This window comes from Meles meles, chromosome 9 (genome assembly GCF_922984935.1).
Source record: "Meles meles chromosome 9, mMelMel3.1 paternal haplotype, whole genome shotgun sequence".
NCBI classification, from domain to species: domain Eukaryota; kingdom Metazoa; phylum Chordata; class Mammalia; order Carnivora; family Mustelidae; genus Meles; species Meles meles.
Window position 1 is genome coordinate 47,253,282 of NC_060074.1, and position 25,098 is coordinate 47,278,379.

Here is a 25,098-nt window from a genome sequence, read left to right on the forward strand (position 1 = left end):
TCTCTGAGGCCTTGTACAGATCCCTGTGTCCAATCTTGTCTAGACTCTTGTAATGTTCTTGATGGAACAGTTTGTCTACAGCAACCTGGTCCTCTGTCACCTTCTCCTGCCATTGCTGTGTCATGTTTTCTTTTCCCTGGACACTTGTGGGCCAACCAAAGCTACCATTTAGATCGGGGGCAGCCTCTTCCCTGGTACTGCTCAGATCGGGGACTTCTCTGCCATTGCTTCAGGAGAAGAGGCCCCTCTGCTGTGAAAACACACCCGGGCACTTCTGAGGTCCAGCCTGTCTTCTGTCCACTCTCCTCCCCCTCTCTTCCTCTGCACCATTCTACACAAAATTGCTTCTTTTCTCACCCTCCCCTCACCCTCCCACTTTCTGCCAGACTGTCCCTGCCTTCTCCCCTAGGTCACGTGCAAGAAACAGACCCTGGAAGAGCAGCTGGCCCAGAGCCTGCAGGACCAGGAGGCCCAGATGGACTCTCTGCAGAGGGCCCTGCAAGAGAAGGAGGCTTTGTCTGATGAGCGGACCCAGCTGCTGGCCAAACAGGAGGCCCTGGAGAGGCAGGTTCAGCTCACAGCTGAGGAGGCAGCTGACCTCAGGTACCCGGAGTCCTTCCAACAACTGGTGTCCACACAGCCTCATCCCTGAAGGGCCTGCAGTGTGGCAGCGGACAGGCACCTACTCCAAGACTGTAGAGCAGAGCGAGTCTGTCTGTGTGGGAGAGAGGTTGTGAGCGAGAGGCAAGCACAGTGCCTGGATAGGAGGAGCATCTAGAAGTGAATCTAGTGAGAGCCCTGGAATAGCCCTCCTGAGCAAAGTGGCTCTACTGGCCAGATTCCAAGTAACCAGAAACCCAGTTCAGACCAGCAGAAGGGAGGCATGGGATGTCTTGTTCATGGATATAGGAAGTTCAGGGTACAAATGGCTTCAGGCAAGGCTGGATCCAGGTGCTTCCACAGTGCTATCAGGACCCTGTCTCTCCCTGCTCAGTGCTACTTAACTCAGGGAATTTTGCTCTCAGGCAGGCTCAGGGCAATAGGTGGTAAATGGTCAATGGTCACTCCAGGCTCCCTCCTCCAGCAGACATAGTGCCCTTCTCCCCACAAAGCCCAAAATCTGCCTCATTGGCCATCATGAACCATTAGATGTTCTGAACCAATCCCAGGAGTTGCAAGGCTCAGATTGACAGGATGGAGTCACGTGCCCACCCCTGAAGCCAGGGACAGTGTCAGCTCCGGGGAACCATGAGGTTGAGGCCAAGATGAGCTTCAAAGACCATCAGGAGTCACTTGCAGAAGGATTGAAATAGGCACTTGGAGGTGAGAACGGGGTGCCTGTTGGCTCTTGCCCCGTGAGCAGAGTTAGTTCCAAGGCCTCTATGGAAATCCAAAATCTGGTGGCTTTCTGGCCCCAAACTTGAACGCTCTCTTGAGAACATCTAAGTATTTTTGTAGAAAGGTTTCCTCTTGGAATTCCAGAATCTGGAGATCACAAGAACCTTTCGAGTCCCAAGTCCTTAAACATCTTCACAGACAAACCTCTTTTTGCAAATGAAAGCTGGTAGAGAAATTGGAACAGAAAACTTAACAAAGGCTACTCTGGGTGAGCAGGAGTGGAGATCCCTGCCTCCTGCCCCCTCCCAGGTCCCACGGGTACTCAGAAGAGCAGGGGTTAGAGGCCCATCACCTGCCAACATCTGCTGCCCGGATCGCTGGCAGAGGCTGGGCAGAGGCCTCAGGAGCCTAAGATCCCCTCTGCAAGCCCAGCCCTGACCACTGGGCCAAGGGTCCCTGCACCTGCCAACCCAGTGGCCCCCAGAGAGAGCCTGCTGCTCATTAAACAGCACTTCACAGTGAGCAGTCTGAGCTTCTGCTGACAAGGCTGCTGGGGACTCATCAAGCCACCTGTGCCTGGCACACATGACCCCCAGCATGCATAGGGTGTGTTTATTGGGCTGGCTCTGTGGGCTGGAGGGTGTGACCATGGCAGCCTTAATGAGCTCCAGGTGATGCCAACAAGCAGCAGGGGTGCAGAGTCCTGCTGTAGCTCGTTTCTTCTGCGGTGGGCTGCATGAGAGTGACAGAGGACCCCAGGGTTCAAGGTCCTGCAGCCCCCCAAGCAGGGCCCTGATGAGGCAGCAGCCCCATAGACATTCTCAGTTCACAGGGTGCTGGAGCTCTCACCGGCCAGAGAGATGGGTGGGATCTCTGCCTGGCCCCTGCCTGCACACTGGCTGGTCTTGCCTGGCCTCTGCTCCAGGAGGCTGAGACCCTTGGGGCTTGATCTCATACCCTGAGCTCATGACCTGAGCTGAAATCAAGAGTTGGATGCTTAACCAACTGAGCCACCCGGTGCCCCTCTACTATTTTTATTGTTCTGAGTTGTTTATTTGCTGCTTGTTTTGTTTCATTTAGCTTTTTAATCCATCCAAAAGATTATTTTGTGCAGGGCCTACTTCGGTTCTAGAGATTTAAAATGAATGAGATGTTTATTCTGTTTTTCTTGTGATTTGTGAGCCTGGCCTGGCGGGCACTGTCCCACTGTCTCAGAAATGAGCTCTGCGCCATCCCTCATTGGCAGGACTGCCTGGGTGACAGGTCCCACTGTCTGATGACTTTCTGCAGGGCCGAGAGGGACTCTCTGGAGAACAGCCTCTTTGAGACCCAGCAGCTGTCCAGGCAGCTACAGGCACAGAGGGAACAGCTGGAGGGAGAGGCCCAGAGCATGCGGCTCGCTCAGCAGGCCCTACAAGGTGCTCCCCGTGAGGGCTCTCTCTGATCTTCTCCCCCTGTCAGAGGATCTCAGTCCCCAGACGTGCTGCTTCCACTCCCCAGTCCCCCAAAGGGAGGCAGACACAGACCTGGAGCTCACAGGGCTGGACAGCTCCAGCCACTCTTGTCTGGGAGGGATGGGCACCCACCCCACCTGCTTCCAGGGATGGACCCAGACACCAAACTGGGGTGTGGCCACAAGATCAACAAGCTGGCTCCCTGCTCCTCCCCTATGCTCCCTGGTCAGCCCGCCCTGCCTGGGGTGGCCTGGCCATAGCAAGTACAAGGTGAGAACTTAGGACCCACACAGTGAGGCACAGAGTGCTTTGTCCCCTGGCTCTGGCAGCCTCCTCAGAGCAGGTGGCTGTCCCTCCATGGGGCTGGCACTCACTCCACAGGGGGTTCGTAAGGGCCACAGGGGTTCCATGCTGTGGAGGCCTCGTGGCCAGCCCCAGATGCACCTGTCACTTCACAGTGGAAATGCAGAAGCTGAAAAGTTCCTGGGAGGTCCAGGAGACAAAGCTACAGTGGGACATGGAGAAGCTTCAGTGGCAAGTGGCGCAGCAGGAGCGGGAGGGGCAGCTGGCCCTGGAGAGTCAGGCACTGGCCCACCAGGAGGACCTGGCTCGGCTCCAGAGGGAGAAGGTTTGCTTCTGTTGGGCCACCCAGCTGCCTGGTCACTTCCCTGGGGTATACCATGTCCTAAAATGCAGCAGACAGCTGGAGGCGGGAGCCTAGGAGACCAGCCAGGAGACAGAGGTGCTCCAGTCATGCTGTGGAGGAGGACTCTTCCAAGTTCAAGTGAGCCTGGGGCCTGTGTGCCAAAGAGCCCAGACCTCATGCAAGCTGACCTGGCTGCAGTCTGAGGGCCAGTAGCTGGAGGGAGGTTTCCCTACAGGTCGTGCTTGACATATTACACATCTTATGAATGTGAGGCTCTGGAGGGGGTTATGAACCACTACATAAACGAGAGAGGGCAGATGGAGAGACCCATGTCCTGCTTTGGTGTCACCATGTGAGACAAGTGTGATATAGCTGGAGTGGCCAACCTCTGGGTACCTGTCCTGCCCTGATGTCTGTCCCATGAACCAGGTCTCACTTAGGACCTGCTGGTCTCACATGTCCTGACCTATGAGCCATCACAGCCTGTCCCTTTGTGTTGGCCCAGGAGAACCTGAGTCTGTCTCTGACAGAGGAGAAGGAAGTGGCAGCTCGCCGGCTGGAACAGGAGAAGAAGCTGGTGGCAAAGAACGCAGCCAAGAGGGAGGCTTTGAAGGAGGAGATTCAGAGCCTGAAGCGTGAGAGGGATGAGAGTCTCCTCCAGCTGGAACATGAGATGCAACAGGTGACAGGGGACTATGAGGCAGCAGGAAACATGCACATCCACATCACCATGCCTTCTCTTACCCAGCAAGAGGGCTATGAGGGCAACCTTTCTAGGTCACTGCTATTGCAACCATGGTCTTCCACAGAAGTTCTGGTAGACAGACATCCACCCCCTGCTCATCCATCCAGAAACCCATCCACTCATCCACCAATCAATCCATCCATCTACCCATCCATCTGTCATCCATCCATCCATCAATCCATCCATCCATCCACCCATCAATCCATCCACCCATCCACCCATCCGTCATCCATCCATCCATCAATACACCCATCCATTCACTCATCCACCCTTTTACCCATCAATCCTTCCACACATCCATCATCTATCCATCCATCCATCCACTAATCCATGCACCCACTAATCCATCCATCCATCCACCCACTAATCTATTCACTCATCCACACACCAATCCATCTATCCATTCACCCACCAATCTATACATGCATCCACCCATCCACCCATCAATTCATTCACCCATCCACCCACCCATCATCCACCCATCCATCCATCCATCCATCCATCCATCCATCCATCCACTAATCCATCCACCCATCCACCCACCAATCTATCCACCCATCAATCCATCCATCCACCCATCCACCTCTCTACCCATCAGTCCATCCATCCACCCACACACCCACCCATCCATCCATTCATCCACCAATTCATCTATCCATCCACCCATCAATCCGTCCATCCACCCACCAATCCATGCATCCATCCACCCATCTATCTACCAATACATCCACCCATCTATCCATCCATGCACTTTACTGTCCCTCTAGTTATCTGACCATCATCCATCCATTCACCTGACTTGCCATCCTTCTATCTATACACCCAGCTGATGTCCCACATACATGGCCATCTATCCACATGCCTAATTTTCCATTCACACACCTAACCACACATCTATCCATCAATTTGCTTAAACATCCATCCAACTATCCGTGCACCCAACTATCCACCCGCACATCCATATGACCATCCATCTATCTAACCACTCACTTGACCACCTATCTATCACATCCTTCCTTCTATCCACATACTCATCTGTCCCTCCATATCCACCATCCATCTCTGTGTCTGACCATCCATCCACCTGATCAGTCAGCCAGTATGTGGAGAACCGACTGAGCAGAGGCACAGAGATTGGGCCATGTCACACAGAGCGAAAAGGCCCCATCGACCCCACTCAGGACAAGGGCTGCCTCTGGGGTGATGCTCCTCCCCAAGCAGGGGTGTGCAATCAGGAACACACCACATCCTGACAGAGGCTTTACCACCCACTGTTCTGCTGCAGTCTCTCCTTAAAGAGGCCCCTGAGCCTCACAAGCACCATGTCCCCCAAATCCCTCCAGGACCTGTCCCTGAAAGAAGAAGAGGGGAGGCTACTGAGGGAAGAGCTCTTCAGGTCCACACAGGAGCTGGAGCAGGTGCGACAGGAGGCCCAGAGCCGGCTTGAGCAAGCCCAGGTGAGCCCTGGGGGCCCAAGCAAGACCCTGAGCACCCAGCCTGGCAGGCGCAGGGGGATCCCCAGATGCATCCCCTTCCTGCCTGGTCCCAGGGACACAGCCCCTTCCATCCTGGCCCCCTGAGCCTCAATGTCCCCTGGGAAATATCCAGGTCTCCTTCTGGGAGGAAACACTGTCTTAATGGGAAGGAAAGACCCAAAGAACCAAAGCTGGGTGTGGGTGGGGGCTGTGAGAGTTGGTCCCTGCTCTCCAGAAGCAGGCTTGGCCAAGAAGAAGCCAGAGAGAGGAGGACCTGGGGCCACAGGCAAGCCAGCAACAGAGAAGGGCGGAACCCAGACTTGGGCCCCAGCCAGCCCCACAGACATCCAGCTCTGCCCATCTGTGCACCTGAGCTGCCCTTGGTAGAATGGAACTGCACTAAACAAGTGTGAGGCCTCTGGGGCCGGCTTGTTAGATGCCTCCGAAGGAGAAACCCAACCTGGGAAGTCCAGCACTGTGCCCAAGGCAGACCCTCACTGGGAAGGACGCCCACAGAGAGTCCCAAGCCGAGCCGGAAGAGAGGCATCCCTGAGGGATGAGGGGTGGGAGAGACCCCGTAGGGACTGGCCCACCGTTGCATTGAGGCTGCCTCTGGCAACCAGCTGGGTCACCTGGGACCCTGGACTCCACCAGGAGCCCATGTCAGGGGTCAGGGCAGGCAGCAGCAACTAGGACTTGGAATGGGGGCCATGACCCTAGGGGCCCTGTGCCTCTACCCCATGGGTGGGGCACGCACAGCTGTGTGCCATGGGGACCTCAGCCAGAATGTCTCTTCACTCTCCTCTCCCCACCCCATGGCTGCCTGACACAGTCACTCGGAGCAGAGCTGTCTGGTGGGGCTCCTGGCACCCAGGAAAGTCTCATCCAGGAGCCTCCTTCCCTGGAGCCCCTGCCATGCTCCGTCCCACCTCAGCCTGGGTGGCCCTTCCATGGGCACAGCTGGGAGGAGTGGAGGCCCTCCTTCCTCCCATCCCCACTGAGCTGCCCCCAGTCTCATCCATGGTCAGGGAACCAGGAATGCCCCCCCCCCAAGACCCTGGGAGCTGACACCCCAACTCAGAGAGGGCTGGCTCAGGAGGATTCCTTCATGCTGGCTCCAAGTCTCCAGCTGGACTGGGGGTGGCCCGCCAGCCAGCGGGGTCCTCGTTAGAGGTCCTTTTGGAACCTTGGCCTGGAAAATTAAAACCCACTGAGGACTGAGAGAAGAGGGATGCCAGCTGAAGGAAGCGGCTGTGGGATCAGAAAGCACCACTGGTGGTGGGCAGAGGAGCTGGCTGGAGGTATGCAGTCGCTCACAACCCTCCCAGGGCTTCCAGGGGAGACCTGTCCTGGGGGCACAGTCAGACCCAGCCACCCAAGGTGATACCTGTCAGGGGTGAGGGACAGCAGGGGCCCAGGGCGGAGGAGGATCCTGTGAAGCCTGATGGAGCCCCAGCCCTCCAGCACACTTGCTCGGCAGCAGCCACCGAGTCCTGGCGGGGGGAGTAGGGAGGCCTCTTGGAGAGGGAGCACAGGGCCAGTAGCGTGGGTACCTGCACATCCTGGAACAGGAAGCCAGCTCCATCCCCCACCCTGGAGGCCCAGACCACCCTGGGAACAGGCAGGAGGGAGGAAGGTATCCTGGCAGGGAAGCAGGTGGGCCTCAGGGTAAGTAGGCAAGCGGGTACTGTCCTTAATCGAGGACAAGGAAAGCTTCGAGCACGGCTGCCGAGCCTGGGGCCCAGAGGCCCCTCACCGCCTCCACGTGCCCACCAGTGAGTGCTGGACAGGACCCTCCTGAGACCTGAGGCCCCAGGAGGGCAGATTCAGGGGGAGCTAAGTCCCAGAGGAATGTTCGGGCCGGGCCGCCTGAGTGGGCTGCGTGGTGTCTATGGGAGTGGTCCCGCAGCCACTTTCCAGATGCATCTGTGGTGACTACATGTTTAGGCTGACAGTGACGTGGGTGTCCCCTAAGGCCCCACCTATGTGAAAGTTCAGGAAACCAAGGCTGAAGGGCCCCTGTGTTCACCCAGACTCAGGGACTGGGCCTCCCCCTTCCCCACCACTGCCACGTCTTCTGAGCTGGGGTCTGCCTTTCTGGCCCTACACTGGCAGGCAGAGTCCCACAGAGTAGACTAGAGGCCCTTTGTCTGGGAAGGGTGAGCCCCCTGCACTGACCGCAGAGGTCCCCACAGGGCCGTGGGACCCGGGGGGCTTCTCCCGTGCTCGGCCACCCAGCAAGGGTGGAGGTCCTGAGCTCCTGGGCATGAACGCTGAGCCTACTTCCAGCCCCAGGAGTCCCGAAGTCAGTGACGTTTGAGGGCAGGGCCTTCTTGCTGCCAAATGGCTGTTCTTGGCCCCTCAGCGGGGTGAGCCCAACAGCAACATTTTAAGGATGAGAGAGGTCAGTGCTTGAGTCCCTGACTGGGTCACTGCAGCCGACCCTGCCCTGGCCTTGGGCTAGAGACCCCAGAGGAAAGGTGTGGGTGGCAGGGTCAGCCCCTCCCTGTGGGGAGACCCCTCTGGGGCTTCCTCACCCTGTCCCCTGGGTACCTGGCATCGAGAGCACTGGCAACTCTTGGTGTGAGGACATTGACCTGGAGTCCCAGGCCGGGCTCTGTCCCCGGCCACCTGGGATGGCCTGTGTGACGACAGCATCTGGCCGCCCACATGGGCTTCAGCTGACCACCAGCTGCCCAAGCCTTGGGCTGCCCCTGGATGCCATGGCCGGCTTGCTGCTCCCTCCAGGCCACCGTCAGCGCCACGACAGCGGAGCTGAAGGCCCTGCAGGCCCAGTTTGAGGATGCCATCTCTGCCCATCAGAGAGAGGCCGCGGCTTTGGGCAAGAGTCTTCGGGAGATGGCAGCAGAGCGAAGCAACGCCAGGAGAGAAGTGAGGAGGTGTGGGGGGGAGGGGCAGAGGCAGTTCCAGGAGAGCCGGGATGCCGGGAGTGGGGATAGAAGGCCTTCCTGACAGGCAGGTGTGACCCGGGGAGCAGGGAGGGGAAAGCTGGACTCTCGGCCCAGAGACCCCTCTATCCTACCAGCCCTGGGAAGAGCCTTGGTGAGGTGGTGCTGGCCAGGCCCCGCCTATGGGCGGCATGGGGTATAGACCTCATGGGACTGGGTATCAGGTGGGGTGATGCTGCCTGGGGGTGACTGGGGTAGAGGGGCAGAAGTGTGGGGGTTTTGTGGGGCTTCCTGGGGCGGCCATGCATGGACCTGGCCAAGGAGTCGAGGTCAACACAAGGCCCCCAGGAACCACGTGACAGTGTCCTGTGGTGGGGAGAGTCCTGGGCAAGGCAGGCCAAGCTTCAACACAGCAGGCAAGCAAATCGGGGAGGTGTTTCTGAAGGAACTGTGACAGGACCTGGGGAGCCTGGAAGAGGGGAGGGCAGGAGGGCACAGGGATTTGAGCAGGGGGAGGGTAAGCTATAGCCCAGGTGGGGCCGTGGGAGGGTAGGGTTTGTGCTCTCCCTGGGCAAGGAGCCAAGGCCGCAGGCAGCAAGCACGCTGACCGGGAGCTCAGGGGAGCACAAGCTCGGACCAAGCAGCAGAAAGGAAAGGGGCTCCTCAGCCCTCCCCCAGCCCCCCAGGGGCAGGCCCCAGCAGTAGAGGGAGGGGGAGGGAGAGAGCATGATTTAACATGACAGGCTGTTTACTTTGGCCCCCAAAGAGAAAGGTCTCCTTTCAACAGATTTCAAAGTCAGGCCCGGTCACCGACCACACGGGGAAACAAAATGAGATTTTAAAACTAGGGGCTACAGGGGAGGGGCTGAGAGACTGGGGGCACATTTGTTCTGGAGAGGTGAAAGAAGAAAGCACAGGCCTCCTGAGAAGTTTGGGTTCCCAGAGAGGGGGCCCCCAGAAAGGAGAGGGAACCCCAAAAAGGAGAGGAAACCTCAGAAAGGGGAGGGTCCCCCAGAAAAGAGAGAGAAGCCCCAGAAAGAGAAAGAGCCCCCAGAAAGGAAAGGGACCCCCAGAATGAGAGAGGACCCCAGAAAGGAAAGGGACCCCCAGAAAGGAGAAGGGCCCCCTGGAAGGGAGTGCAGGAGCAGGAGGCTGAGGTAAGGGGGCAGGGGCAACAAGCCAGGGAGCAGCGGCCCCGAAGAGCCTCCCAGGCGCCAGGCTGGCCCAGTTGCCATGGAAACCATAACGTTTCCACAGCCTTTAAACTGAAGGACGGTCCAGGCTTCTCACGGCCCTGCCTAGAGCCCCACATGCGTGTGCACGCACACACACGTGCATACACAGCACAGTTCATACTCACGCACACCCCCATGCACACACAGGCACACACATGACAGTATGCACGTGCATATACACGTGCACTCATGTGTGGACACAACCCTCCAGGGAAACACATATGGACCCCGCAGAGCTCACACAAATGTGCAATGAGCTGCACACGCTACCACGCATGCCTACATGCACCCGTCATGCACGTGGACCTGGGCACGCACGTTCACACACGTGTGCAGAGGCACAGGCCTCAACCTCACCCGTGCTGCGTCCGTACACGCGTGTGCACAGAGCGCACGTGTGTGTGCTCACACACATACACAGGCCAGATCCCCGTCACAGCCCCTCCCCTGCTTTCCCTCTGGCTGTGCAGAGTCCTGGAGCCCCCTCCCTGCAGGAGGTTTCAAAAGACGCTGTTTATATGATTTCTAGTAAAAAAATAATTATTATAATCACATTAAGTGATTTGACTGTAAAACTCCCATCCGAGGCCGCTGTTCTCATGAAGGGGGCAGGCGGGCGTGCAGGGGGAGGGGCCCTTCTCCTGCTTTGTTGTGCTTGTTTTCATCTCCTCGCCCTGGGAAATGAAAACAGTTTCTCGTAAGATGGATAGGGCCTTTCTCTGGTCCTTGACCTTCCTGGTGGATTTTTGCTGAGCTCTGCGGAAACCGCTCCACACGGTTGTGGCTCCCATATGTGGGGGTGGAGGGGGAGCAGAGGAGGGGCTCAGGCCCTTCCCCAAAACAGAACAACAATAACCGCGGGTGGACACAGGAGCCAGGCTGGCCGGGGGCCTGGGCAATGTCCCTCTGGAACAGCCAGCAAAGCGGGGTTTGCATTTGGCAAACCAGCGCCTTGACATTGCACAGAATTCTTGTGGCTTTCCTTCTCCCGGCTCGCTGCCGGCCTCGTCCACCTCCTCCTCAGGGCCAGCCCGGCCTGCACAGAACACTCTCTAGAGGGTCCTGCCCAGGGCCGGAGCGCAGGCCAGGGAGGCAGGAGACGAGAGGTCCTGGCCCAACCTGGCGATCTCTGACCCCGTGGCCCACATGCTGAAGGGTGGGCTGGCCCTTCCCCGGGTCTGCCCTCTCCTCCAGGACCCCCTCCAGGGCTTGGGGGAGGGGGTGGTGCTGACATGAGGCACCCCGTGTCCCAGGGCAGCATGAAAGCAGCCCCCGGCCCTACCAAGATCTGGCCTCACATAGAACCCCCTTCTAGGCCCTGCCTAGAAGCCCCAGGAAGGCGTGGAGGGTCCTGGTGTGGGGAGGGTAGTGTGATGGGGGTCCCCTTCTGGGCCTGGAACGGGTCTGACAGGGACAGGGGACAAAAACTCACACCCACAGTGTCTCCCAATCCTTGGGTCTGCTTGCAGAAGCTAGAGTGTGGGCGGCTGAGCCCGAGACTGGGGTGGCTGTGTGGCACATGGCTCCCACTGGCCCCAGAGCCCACCCACCTGGAGCCCTGCCGCCCCTCACCCCTTGCATTTAGGGTGCCCGTGTTTCTGTGGGGCACTATGCATAGAGCACTCATGCAATGGACAGTGCCTGCTGCCCAAGTCGTTGGGTAGAAGTCCCCAGAGGACTTGTAAGGGCCACTACCCAGAGACCCAGCCTCCCCCGGCCTCCCATAAGACTGGGAAATGATGGCCGAGGGGGAGGGTGTGCCCACAACCATGCAAGGATCGGGAGCCCAGGCCCCTGGCCCTGCTGCCCACATCGGGTGGACAGTGGCCCTATGCCACACCATCATTGAAGGGGACAGCAGGTGGGGCAGGCCATCAAGCAGAGGCCACTGGACCTGGGTGTGGGCGGATGTGTGGGCTGACCAGTGACCAGCATCCCTGGAGCCCAAGGAGGGGCGGGGCAACACCAAGGCCAGGAGGGGCAGAGAGTCACCTCCCGGGGCTCAAGAATCACCCCTTGTGAACCGCCCCATGGCCTCACAGCATTAGGTGAGGTGACCTCCCGGGTGGGCAAATCCAGGTCATCTGCTTCTCCTTTAAGCCCTTGGAAACACAAGGCCGGAGCCTGGCCCATAGCCCCTGCTGCCTGCTCCCAGCGGGCCGTACAGCCCGTGCTCCTCCCCTAGGCTGAGAGGCTGCAGGCCCAGCTGGACGAGGCCCGGGAGGGGCTGGCTGTGCTGCGCCAGGAGCTTCGGGACAGCGAGGAGAGCCGGGAGGGACTTCGCAAGGAGGTCCTGGAGGCCCAGCGGACCCTGGGAGATGAGGCTCGTGAGAAGGATGTGCTGCAGCGCTCCAATGCTGAGCTGCGGGCCACCATCCGCAGGGCTGAGAAGGAGAAGGCCAGGTACCTCCCCTTGGAGCCTGTGCGGCCCCAAGGCTCATCCCGGGGACAAAGGATGTGGGATGTGGGACCATCTCCCGATCTCCTGTGGGCCAGATGGTGGTGGGGTGGACTCACTGAGCCGACCAGGGTGCTGGCTGCCTGTCTGAAGGGCTGACCCCTGGGGAGGGGAAGGCCGAGATACCAACACAGTGGTCCCGCCCTCGGTGCCAGACAGGTCCCACGTGGCCAGCAGGAGACGGCCTAGGGCTGGAGAGCAGACTGAGGCTGAGGGTCCTGGTCCAGGGCTCTGGGGACAGCGAGGCTGGCACCGCAGTCCTCACAGGGGGTTGGCAGAGGTGTGGGGCTGCTGCTGGACATTGGGTCTCTGGGAATGTGGCTGGAGAGAAGAGTATGGAAGGGGAGGGCCCAGAGACACAGAAAGGGGCAGAGCCAGTTGGGCGTTCAGCCCTCATCTACCCCAAAGCTGATAGGGAGGCAGCCCCAAGGAGGCTGGGCCCTGGGACCCTGGAGAAACAAGCCACAGGAGAGGCATCAGGCCAGAGTAGGGTGGGTGGCAAGACGTCTCTGTGTGGGATGCCATGTGGGAGCCCCTGCCTGTGACCCGTGGCTCAGTTTTCAGAGGTCCAAGGAGGAAGGGGAGCAGAAGGTGCTGGTCCTGGAGGAGGCCCGGGCTGTGGCCCAGAAGGAGGCCTGTAAGCTGCGGGCCAGTCTGAGGGAGGTGGAGCAGGCCCAGGCAGATGCGCGCCAGGAACTCCAGGAGCTGGGCAGACAGGTGAGGCCGCCATCCCGCAGCTCCGCCCCCACAGAGGTGTCCCCACACCCACACTCAGGCCCCAGGGCACGCACTGTCTGGAGCAGGAGCTCCAGGACAGGGCTTTGCTTCCTGTGGCTCTGGAATATTCTGTCCCCATGCTGGAAGCCGCCTGCCAGAGGGCCCTACTGAGACCCATGGGGCTCCCTGTTCCATGTGCCCCAGGGGGTACGGACCTAATGGCTGAGAACAAACACTTGGATGCTCACGGACCCTGCGGATCAGGAATTCAGCTAGGGCGCAGAGGGCACGTGCCAAGAACTCTCCATAGTAGGGGCCCTGTGGGCAGGGCCCAGCCAGCCTGCAGCGACAGGCTCATGGGCCCCAGGGCCAGCCTGGCTGTCAGCTGGTGCATCCCCCAGGCTCCCCCACGGGGAACTTCCTCCCTGCATGACCACCTCGGGCTCAGAGAGCAGCTGTGCTGTTTCATCTATCCACCTCGGCTTCCAAAGTCAAGATCCACTTGTGCTGAGTTCACGGCGGGGCTGGGGGCGGGGGGTGGCCCACGACAGCTCAGATAAGAGTCCAAGATGCCCCTTGAGGCTGGAGCCCTTTTGGAGCCTCTGCGGCCTTTTCTGTCTGACTTCCTCAGACTTGGAGCGGTTCATGAGATGCCCTGTGCTCCCTCCAGACCAGGCATCTCCTTCACCTCCCTCCTTCCACCCCCACAGTCCTCCTGTAAGGAAGGTTCTAGTACCTTCCTTTTCACGTGAGCCCATGGAGGCTCGGAGAGGTGGTGGAACAAGGCTCTCTGTGAGTGAGAGCCGGTGAGGAGACCACGGCAGCACCCCTGACACCGCCCCCAGCCCACTCCTGCCCACGTGGTGGCTCCGAAGGCATCCCCACCTCCGACACTCACAGGTGAGCATGCTGGAGGCTGAGAACCGGAGAAAGAGCCAAGAGGTGATCCAACTGCAGGTCCGGGGCGCACAGGGCGCCCAGCACCAGCAGCAGCAGCAGCAGCAGAGTCAGCAGGAGGTGCTGCAGATGCAGAGGCTGGCCGCGGAGGCCGAGGCAGCCCACGAAGGTGCCCAGAGGGAGGTAGGAGAGCTGAGCAGCCGGCAGAGGAGGCACCAGTGCTGCCTGAGGGGCTGGGGTCTGGGGCTGCCCAGCCCAGCTCTTGCCCACGTGCACTCCGTGGGTCCACGTGCTCATCTGCCCCACTTCCCAGTGGGGTTGGATGCAGCCAGGGTGGAGGGACAGGGGCTCTGACTGATCCAATACCATGGAAGTGGTGACCCCTGCATCTCCTAGCATTCTTGTGTTTTAGAAAGGGACAGCCTCACCCAGGTGACAGGAGCGTTCTGAGCTGGGAGACAGTCAGGGACCCCCAAAATGCCCATTTCTTAAAGAGCCTCAGGATTCAGAGCATACACCCACACCCACACCTGCCCACGTGTGTCCCCCTGGCCCTGACCATGTGCTCACATGCACACACTCTCCCACAAGCTCTCTCCCTGCAGGCCTGTGTCCTCCTGCCCCTACAGCAGCTGGAAAGGCCCTCTGTCCAGGCCTGGCTCTGTGTGCTGCTGGTGGCCAGGTGGCCCCGTACCCACCCCTGTTCACAGCCTGGCCTGCTCAGGATCCCCCAGTTCAGACCCAAAGTCATGCAAACAGTGGCTTCATTGACCATAAAACATAGACTCCCCTCGCACAACCCATGTGACCACTGTGTGACCTGTAGCCCCTCACCGCCACCTGGGAATGGAGTCATTGGCACTGTGGCCAGCCAGATAGGAAATGAGAAAAGGCCCGGCCCTGCCCCCGGCCCAGGCCTCCACCCTAGGACTTACAGTCTGGTGCAGGCTCTGTGGCCTCCAAGCCTGTCACTTCCCTAGGGGAGACAGTGGTGCTGTCGGTCCCGCCATCACTCATAGGTGTTTACAGGGCACGTTGTGTGGCTGAAGGTACACATCCCAGGGGCATGGGGCACAGGTCAGGCCGTGAGCACGGTCAGCAGTAGCTGCTACAGATGAGCAGCGGGTTAGGGAGGGTCCCTCTGCGCCTAGCCCAGGCCACCAGAGAAGAGAGGGGAGCAGGCCCAGCAGAGAACCCGTGGGGAGGGGGTGCCCAGGCGGCTGGAGTGACTCGAGAAGGGAGGAAGAGTGGCCCAGGACAAGAGAGGCAGGGGAGCAGGCCACCCAAGCCCAGAGCCTCCCCCTCTTGACCCCCCTGCTCCACGGGCTAGGTGAGGCTGTGGGGGCTGGGCAGCCCTCGACGGACCCACAGTGCCGGCCCTTGGAAGCCCGTGTCATTGTGTCAGGCACGCTGAGGCTCCCCTGCCCTGGGCTCAAGAGGACGCTGACCCAGCCCATGCCCCCACAGGCCACAAGCACGGAGCTGGCTACAAGTGGAACCGGGGCAGGCCACAGGAGGGGACAGCCTAGGGTCACAGCTCTGTCAGGCCTGGGGTTTTCCCGTGTCTGCCAGGATGTTCTCCATGATCATGGGGTGTCCTTCCCCACCTGGGCTCGGGGTCCCCACTGCCAAACACAGACCAGGAGGTGGGTCCAAGGGCCCCTCGCTGTGACATGCTAACGGGGAGGGTCTGAGGGACTCCCTCAGGAGAGGTCAGGACGAGAGGCCTGGGGGCAGGGCTGTGAGGGCAGGGGACTCTGGGACAGCCTCACATCCTTCCCGCAGGTCCTGAGGCTGCAGCAGAGGCTGGCGGAGGTAGAGGCTGGAGCGGAGGCCCAGAAGCAGCGGCTGGAGGCACGTCTCTGCCAGAGCCAGGGCGCCGAGCACGCTCTCCGGGCCGAGCTTCGCACCATGACCAGGAAGCTGCAGCAGGCCCGCGGGGCGGTGGAGGGGCTGCGGGCTCGTCTGGACGAGGCCTGCGGCCAGATCCACAGGCTGGAGCAGGAGCTCGCTCAGGCTGAGGGTGCCAGGCGGGATGCGGAGGGCCAGCTGGGCCGGCTGTGGTCCACGCTTTGCCGTGGCCTGGGGCTCCAGGGACAGAGCCCCTCAGGATCCCCCAGTAAAGGTCAGTGTCCTCGGTGGCTTCGGGTGGGCTCTTGTCCTGGCTTGGCATCCACTTAGGACACAGCCCCCCACAGGCCTCACGACCCATACTGTGAGGGGCCTAGACCCCAGTGACCCCCCAAACTCCCTGGGGATGGGAGCTGTCACCGTATCCCCGCCCCGTCCCCTCAGCTGACCCCGTCCTGCAGGCTCAGATGGCATCCAGGCTCGCTCCACGCAGCAGAGGGCCAACCTCCCCGGTCGGTCCCGCTCACCGCTGCGATGGTCCTCCCCTGCACCCGGGGACCCTAGCCCAGAGGTGGACATAGCCTCCGTGCGGGATGCACTGTGGGACCTGGCGCAGCAGCTGCGGGACACCCAGAAGGAACGGGTAAGGGGGTGGAGAGGTCATGCCCTGGGGCCCCTGAAATGGGAGGAAGCTGTTCATCGCTCTGCTGTCCATCTGTCCATCCATCCCAGGCCTGCTAAGACCCTGGAGGGGCCCTGTGGGTCCCTGGGCCCCTCAGTGTTCACACTGTCCTTTCTTTGGCCTGAGAAATAGCAGTAAATACCATGGTGTCCCACAGACCAACTGCCCCAAATGGCCCAGCTCCTCTCTTCCTCCAAATGGAAGTCACTCTGATGCCCACAGGGGTCCAGGTCAGCGCGCCAAACCCCCCAAGTCTCCCACCCGACCCCTCGGCCCTCCCTTCCCTCCCAGGCCACCCCCTGATCTGGTTCCTTCCACCTAGGATGACTGGCACTTCCGGGCAGTAAGCCTGAGCGGCCGGCTGAGCAAGGCGGAGAGCGAGAGCGCCCGAGCCCAGAGCCGTGTGGGGCAGCTGCAGACGGCACTGGCAGAGGCTGAGGGAGGTGAGCTCCCTTCCCTCACCCTGCCCTCAGGGAGCGCTATGCAGGGCCCACCACCATCTCAGGGGTTCCCGGGTGCCTCACCCCTGCTGCTGGGTATGTGCAGTCCTGGGAGCTGCTCAGGCCTGTGGGAGGTGGGGGCCACACCAGACCTATGTGCCTCCCTGGGATGTGGCTGGCACGGGCCAGTTGGCTGGCTGTTTTCTCAACAGCAGCCTCCCCATCACAAGGGAATAAAGTCCAGAGACCCCGCGGACCTCCAGGCCCTCCTGCCACACTGGCCTCTTACAGACCCTACCTCAGGGCCTTTGCACAGACTGTGGAGGGACCCTCTTTCACTGACAGTCATGAGGCCCATCTCCGCATCAGGTCTCTGACCCCTGTCCCTGTCCCCTCAGAGAGTGCCCTGCCCTGCTGGTCACCCCAACTGCATTACTGTCCTCTGCCCCCCCTCCCTTAGCGGGTCTGCCTGGAAGGTGGGCCCAGGGCCTAGCACAGACTCAAAGGAGGAATATCTGTGGAAGGAAAGAAGGTGGGAAAGAAAGAGAAGTAGGCAGAGGGAGCCAGGACCCCAGACCCACTCCCAGGGATCCTTGAGCTTCAGATGAGAGGAGCAGGGAGTCGTCAGAGGGGGGCCTCTCCAGCAACCCCTTCCAGGTGCCAGACACTCAAACTCACCCGCCTCAGTCTCCTGGCCTGTGAAATGGGCAGGGACAGTCCTGCATGTGGCCACCCCACAGAGCCTGGGAGCCAGGCAAGCCTCTGCCACACAGCTCGGCGCCAGGCGGACCGTGAGAGGAGCAGTGCGCAGGCGGCGCGGGCCCTGCGAGACGAGGCGCTCGGGAGGCTGGAACTGGAGCACCTGGCGAGCATGCGGGCGGCCAGCTGGGAGAAGCGGAGGTTGCAGGTGGGACCCTTGTCCAGGGGGATCAGAGGGCGAGAGGAGACTGGGAGGGCTTCTGGGGGACGGGGGTCCCTATGGGCAGAGGCACAGCTGGGACAGAGCAGGTGGCCTCGAGGGACATGGGGGCCCCGCAGAGCTCATTAGGGTCCCTGGTAGAGCTGTCCTGGAGGTGGCCCCTGCCCTTATTTTACAGACTGGGGAACTAGACCTGGGTAGGGAGAGACTTGGCCCCCGTGGTGGACCCCCAGCTTCCCCAGCCCATCCTTCTCTCTGTGGCCACACCGCAGGCCTACAGTGACACCGGCCCTGCCTCAGAGCCTTCTGTGGGGTCACACTTATGCTGCTGTAGGACAGACTTACTGTGTCATTCAGACGTAGGAGGTCACATAAGATGATGTAGGGTAGATGTCCCCACATACAGGCTTTGTGCTGTGAAGGTGGCCGTGGGCTCCCTGCTTTCAAGGAAGGATGCTGGGCTGGACAGAGTGGCCCTGCACCCCACACAAGGTCACAAGTCAAAACAATGCTGGGAGTGGGGCAGAGTACCCCCCCACCCCCGCCCACCCCGCAGGACTAGGCTGGGGAGCCACGGGGTCTGGGCGGTTGAAGCTCCAGCCTGCCATTTCCAGAAAGCTCTTTGAGGCCCTTCGGGGCACAAGGACCAGCACATGAGGGGAGGGAACACAGGCTCCCCAGAGGTGGCTCGGGGAATCAGGGTCCCTGGCCCTGCCCTGGAAAGATGACGGTGATGGGAGCAGCAGAAGAGAGGGGCCGAACGGGACCTGGGGGACAGGACTGGCAGTCTCAGCCCCACAGACCCAGAGACCTGGCACTGCCAGATCTTGGAAGGCGAGGTGGTTTGGTTGGTGTGCTGGAGTGGTAGGCGGGCCAGGCCCTCGAGGCCCTGAAGGCAGCCTGCCCCTCAGAGGGCTCAGAGAGCAGGTGCAGAGCCTGGTGGTCCTCAGAGTCCTCAGTCCACTGTGGTGCCCAGAGACCGTGAGGAGGGGCCTCCTGTGGGGCAAGGGACAGGGGGCAGAGGTGGACCTGCAGAGAAAGCACCGGGGAGCTCGGGAGGCTGGGACTGAGACCCAGCCTGGACATCTGTGAGGACACCTGGAGTCCCGAGGTTCAAAGGTCCTCTGGCCACCGCTGGTGGGGGAGGGCTTGGAGGGGCAGTGGTGAGGCCCGGGGGTCTGGCTGGGCTTGTGGCCAGACTGGTAAGATACCCGAGAGACACCGGGGTCCAAGCGACTGGAGCAGGTGGGCTGAGGCTGCGTTCACATGTGTGTCTTCTGTGCACACTTGAAAATAACGTCTTCTGTTTGCACGTTACACACTTTGAAATACATCTTAAATATTATACTCCACATTGGATCCGTCCCCAGAGTTCATCAAAGCTAGGAGTGATGTGTTGAATTTTGCCACTACTGTTGGTGGGGGGACATCTTTCATTTCTAAGAGTCTTGGGTTTAATAGATTTCTATGGCATGTTCTTCAGAATTCGAAGTTTCTCGGCCGCTCTGACTTAGCACCTGGAGGGCCGAGTGCCACTAAATGCTATTTGCCTGGAGTTCCACTGTGCCCGCCTCCTCCCGCAGGGCTCCTCTGCCCTGCCCCGAGTCCTGGCTCTGCCCTCCCCACCCCTGTAGGTTCTCAGTCATTTCCTCAGCCCCTCTGGATGGAGTCTCTGCCTTTTCCAAGGGAATTTACCCTATTTACAAGTTTTGCAGTAATTTCCACACTCTGGTTCTCTCTGATTGCTGATAGGACACGTGCTGATTTAATGCTTCCTCATGACTTCCATTCCATCCCTTTATCTTAGGGTTATTTGCTCCCCTTGACCTTTCGTGGGGGTGGGGGAGTGTTACAACAGTATGCTTGACCGCAGATGCTGCCCTGTGCTGGGCAGGGGGACCCCTTCTGGCAGCCCTCCCCCTCGGCTGCTAGGCTTCTGCACCTGTGCCTGGAGGCTTACGGAAACTATCTCTCTGCAGGGGCCCTTTCCTGCTCCAGACTGCCTGCCTCCACCTTCCTTCTAGGTGCCCAGCAGGGGTCCATGAAGGGCCTGCCCCTGAACCTGAACCCCCTGCCCTCCGCAGACTCCAAGGCTTTCTACTCACAGCAGCCCAACCATGTACACATTTTGCCCGCTCCACAGCCATTACCACAGACGGAGGGCGCACCCACCTATGGTTCCCAGTCCTGCAGGTCAGAAGGCCCTGCCGGCAGGACTCCACACCCCGGGATGGGCTGGGCTGCGCCCTCACCTGAGGCTCTTGGCAGAAGCCCCCACAGGCTCCTGGCAGCCTTCCTCCCATCTGAGGACAGAGTGGCATCTCCAGCCCCGTGCCTGGGCCTTCTTAGGGGCTCTCAAAACACGGCAATGGCCGCAGGACCCTCACACCCAAACCCCACTGCTGCCCCCTGCCACCAGCCTGCGGGGCTCCTGGGGTAAGTCAGGCCCACCCGGATGATCACATCTGCGACGTGACCTAACGCCTCACAGGTGATCTGGGGGCCACAGATCCAGGCCGTGCGGAGCTCTGCCCACGACACCAGGCATCGGCAGTCAGTGCCCCACGTCCGCGGGCTTGTCGCCTGTGCAGGGGACATGGGTGAGTGAGCTCGCAGCCCAGCTCTCTGGGAGGGCCTGAGTCTACTTGGATTTCATCCAGTGTTTGCACTGTGACCTCATTCTCAGATGGGTTCAAGGAAGGTAAGTGTGTTGGGGGCTGTTTGAACTGTTCCCTCCAGAGTGGGAGCCAGAAGGCCCATTTATCTCTGAAATTCAAAAATGTGCCAAAACATTGACTTGCTCCCTCTGTTGTTTGAGCCTGAGCCTGTGGAGCTCTCTGCAAAATCAAATCTGCCTTCAGCTTAGGCATGTGATTTCCACTTAAAAAACATCTCTTCTCCCCCTCCCCATTCTTTTGTCCCAAAATTCCCTGCAGCCCAGCCCTGCTCTCTGGGCCTTGCCCTTTTGCTGCTGTCACCTTCTTGTCCCTGACCCCCACCCATGTCCCGGAGAACTCACGGTCTTCACCCAGGTTAGCCGATCTGACTGCCGTGTCTTATCCAATCCCTGTCCTCACTGCCCTGGGTCGGTCCTTGTGTTTTTCATCTCGATTGTTCCCACTCCGGCTCCCACCGTGGCATCCCCTTCTTGAGGCAGTCGGTACACATCTTCAGACACCTGTTCCCATTTCTTGCATTAATTCCATTCTCTTTTCATTGAAGACCCTCAGATTCGCCCCCTCAGCCTGACTTTGTCTCTTGAGCCACAGTTGGTTGCTACTGTAGAGATGCTTTCCCTCTGCGTGGCTTCAAAGAAGGGGATCTGGTCTTGTTCCAAGTCGAGAGTGGGGAGGACCCACCCGGGACTTCACATGTCCCTGTCCAGATATTTCAGGCTGACACTAAAAGACAGACAGAAAGGGGAGCCCCGGGGGCTGTGGGGTCCATGGGGAGCTGGCAGGACCAAGGAGGAGGCAGCACAGAGAGATTCCAGAATTTTCCCACTCCAGGGACAGGGAGGTGAAGGCCCCGTTCTCAGGGGCACAGCTGGCTGTGGGGGGGGGGGGGGTGTCCTGGGTTCCTCCGCCTGGCACTTGCCTGCCAGGGGACTGGAGGCCTTGGGGTCTCCCCTGCAGCCCGGGCTCAGGAGACTGGAGGCCTTGAGGTCTCCCCTGCAGCCCGGGCTCTCTCTGTGTCAGCATCCCTGGGGTTCTGGCAGGTTTCCCTGTGAGGCTTCCTCACGTGGGTACAGATGGCTTGGATGCTATTCACATCTTCTCTATCCATGTGGATTTTTCTCCTTAAGGACTTACTCCATTTTTCAGTGACGTGTAGATGCTAAAATCTACCAGCATCGTGTCAAGTTGTTCCTAGAATTCTGGTAATTCTCCTATTTTTAGGCCACTTCATTCCATCTGCCTCCAAGTCATGGGAACCCCCAAAGTCACTGCTCTCCCACCCTGAGGAAGCTTTTTCCAACTTTTTTTTTTTAAGATTTTCTTTATTTATTTGACACAGAGAGAATGAGATCACAAGTAGGCAGAGCAGCAGGCAGAGAGAGGGGGAAGCAGGCTCCCTGCTGAGCAGAGAGCCTGATGTGGGGCTCGATCCCAGGACCCTGAGATCATGACCTGAGCCGAAGGCAGAGGCTTAACCCACTGAGTCACCCAGGTGCCCCTTTTTTCAACTTTTGTAACCTTCGGGCAGTTGAGGTGGGCACGTGGGAGGGGAATTCAGACCCACTGGAGGCCCAGAGGCCCCAGGCCCTTCTGACAAACAGCAGATCCAAGCAGGGCTCCGGCCCGTGGCCATACTCCCCACCCCTGCCGCCCTCTGCCACTCAGGTGGCCGGGCTGCCAGCGTGGGCTAGAGCGAGGTCTGCATCCAACATGACTGCTTTCACTTTCATGGACTGGGTTCTCCCTGTTTCACATGAGCCAATGTGTTTGTTAAGAGAAAGTTAATTAAAAACATATTTTTCTAATTAAATGGTAGGCTGTGCTATGCAAACAGTAAGATTCTTGTTTGAGAGCAAATCCCTCCCCGTTTCCAGGGCTACCCTGGGAATTCAACAGATCAACCGTGCAGAGCAGGGCCCAGAGCATCAGGACACACCCCCCACACCCCACTCGAGGGTCCTGCAGGCAGCTGGCGGCCTCCAAGCAAGTGTGGCGGGGGGCACGGATGCCCCTGGGAGAGGCAATCGGTGGGGTCCCATCCCCGTCAGAGGCGGGTCACAGCTTCCCAGGAGAGAGGGCTCTCAGGGTCCTCACGGCACTGGTACCACTCACACTGTCCAGAGCCACCCTGCGATCTGCTCACGTCCCCCCTCTTCTCCAGAACCCTGGTCCCGGGGCCCAGTCGAGCATCGGTCCAGTTCCAGCAGCTCCTGGGCTGGCAGATGGGGCAGGGCAGGCCACACAGGTGGGCAGGGTCCCCCTGGCCGGATATGATGTCCTGAGCCCTGCAGGGTGCCCAATTTCTCTGAGTTTGGGTCTTCCGATGATTTTCTCTTCATACAATGAACTGGTGGGCTTTCCGCTTTTTTCTGTCACCTATGTCACTGCCTAGCCCAACTCAGCTTCTCTGAAAGGGTGCGTGGGATGGTCCCGCTCCTCCTGTCCCCTTGCCCGCAGTCACTCCGTCCCCCACCTGCTCCGACATTTACCATCTGCGGGCCTCCCACTCCTGTTTTCAACTGCACCGCCGAGGCCCCCCGTGTGTTGTCTATTCCACATTTTGTTCATATCGAGTCCTACCTGGAGCTGGAACTATTGGACACCTGAGGTTCTGCTGTATTTGTATCTGTGGCCACATCTGCTTCGTGCTGTTAGAGATTCCTGTTTCGCTTAATTCTACCCACCAGCCGTTTGTCTGTTTTATTGGTCTTTTCAAAGAATCAGCTTTATCTCTCCTCTCATTTTTACTTACAGTGATTCATTGTGGCTTCTATTAATAGTGTTTGATCTCTCTCCTTTCTTGAAACGAGTAGGTGACGGGTTTATGTGCGGGCTTTGTCTCTCGGCAGAGCATTCCGTGTTATCCCATTTTCCCCACCTGTGGCGTGGTGGGCATGCCACAGATTTCTGGCATGAATGCTTTTTCTTTTTACCGGTTTTCTAGGAGTTTTCATTTTTACTTCTTAATGCAAGGGTTATTTAAAAGAATGATGACGTGTGTGCCTCTTCCTGCTGCTGCAACAGATCTTACTGGGGAGAGCGTGAGGCTCTGAGGCAGTTAGGGTCTTTCGATCAGCTTCTAGCTGGATCTGTGTGTATGTTCCTGATTTGTAGGTTATTTGTTGGTTCTTTGCTCTCTTGGTTTGGTTTTGTCTGTTTTTTTGTTTTTGTTTTTTTGGTTTTTTAATGGTATGTTTGGAGGGAAACAGGGCACGATGATTGCAAAGTGTACGGAGAAGAATAGGCGTTTGATATTTTTATTTATTTATTTATTTTTCAGATTTTATGTATTTATTTGACAGACAGAGACCACAAGTAGACAGAGAGGCAGGCAGAGAGAGAAAGGGAAGCAGGCTCCCCGACGTGGGGCTCGATCCCAGGACCCTGGGATCATGACCTGAGCCGAAGGCAAAGGCTTTAACCCACTAAGCCACCCAGGCGCCCTGGCATTTGATATTTTTAATGGAAATTTTGAAAAACAACAGTAAAGCTGGTGACAAGGCTGGAATGGTCAAAGCAGGAGGGGTTTACACCAGGATAGACAAACCGGCAGGCAGACGGGGCGGAGCTCAGAGTCCAGGGAACCAAGTCCCCCTTACATCTGAGTGCTGCCTGGCACCGGGCTCTCCTGGGACTGTCCCGAGGGCCCCCAGAGGGCAGGACCTGTGTGGGGCTGCAGTGCCCGCTTTCCTGTGGCTACTTGAACCCTCAGACTGAAGCTGGGTGTGCAGGCACGCTGGCCTAACCCACATCTGGCGCAGCAGCGGGACTCGGAACCCAAGCCACGGGAGGAAGGAGAACTCTGGCGCAGCGGGCAATGTGCATGAAGGGTTCCCCGTTCAATTATAACGGCTAATTTGGATTCCGTAACTCAGCTGAGTCATTACACGAGGAGCACAATGCTTCACATAAGTGGTTTGGGCCTCTTTAAAATACCATGAAATATTTAAGCCATATTTGAAGGAAGCCTCTGCTTTTCTCTTAGAAATGTGCACAGACAGAAAATGGTAGTTTCCAAACTTGCAGGGAAGGGTGAAACCCTGCCATTTTAGGCATAAGCACTGGCCTCCCCACTGTCCATTTTCTAAAGTACTACAGCATGAGACCAAAGGAAGTATGTCCAGCTCTGCTCATGGGGTTGCCCGAGGGGGGTCGCCCATGAGGTCTGCCAGGGGGTCACTCCCCTCCTTCCTCTGAAACCGCCTCCTCCAGGAGCAGGGCACAGTCATGCCAGTATTTGGGACAAATGCTGTGGATGGAGGAGAAGGGGCCTGGCTCTTGGTGTCTGTGGGGCAGGGGGAGGTGTCCTGGGCCGGCACTCCTGGGCAGGGTTGGAAGGGCGGGGGGCAGGGGAACACGTGCTGGTAGAGGCAGAAGGTGGGGAAAGGGGGGTAGGGGGGCTGAGCGCCACAGTCTCCATGAGCTCAGGGGGACAGTCACATTCATTCCAAGGGCTGGAAGCAGGGGGCGGGGGATGCCAGGTGTGTCCTCTGAGGCCACTCTGACGGCAGCAGAGGACCTGCCAAGTGGAGCCTCGCAGCAAGTCCTGCACCCCGGCCCCCTCCCCACCACAGTTCTGTCCTAAACTACCTGATAGGTGCACGTTGTACTTGACCTGCTCTTGCCTCTTCCCAGTGACCTGTGGCCCAAGCAG

At 59.2% G+C, this 25,098-nt stretch overlaps 1 protein-coding gene across 1 annotated transcript in view; it reads left to right on the forward strand.

The window, feature by feature from the left end:
* CROCC2 (ciliary rootlet coiled-coil, rootletin family member 2) overlaps nucleotides 1-25,098 on the forward strand; it is a 61,886-nt gene that overhangs the window by 30,259 nt on the left and 6,529 nt on the right. Inside the window, 14 exon segments of the mRNA XM_046019469.1 lie at nucleotides 410-603; nucleotides 2,629-2,756; nucleotides 3,251-3,420; nucleotides 3,944-4,120; nucleotides 5,527-5,640; nucleotides 8,407-8,550; nucleotides 11,988-12,205; nucleotides 12,818-12,977; nucleotides 13,878-13,934; nucleotides 13,977-14,057; nucleotides 15,660-15,999; nucleotides 16,187-16,368; nucleotides 16,730-16,850; nucleotides 17,621-17,754. Of these exon segments, the coding sequence (XP_045875425.1) occupies nucleotides 410-603; nucleotides 2,629-2,756; nucleotides 3,251-3,420; nucleotides 3,944-4,120; nucleotides 5,527-5,640; nucleotides 8,407-8,550; nucleotides 11,988-12,205; nucleotides 12,818-12,977; nucleotides 13,878-13,934; nucleotides 13,977-14,057; nucleotides 15,660-15,999; nucleotides 16,187-16,368; nucleotides 16,730-16,850; nucleotides 17,621-17,754 (2,220 nt within the window).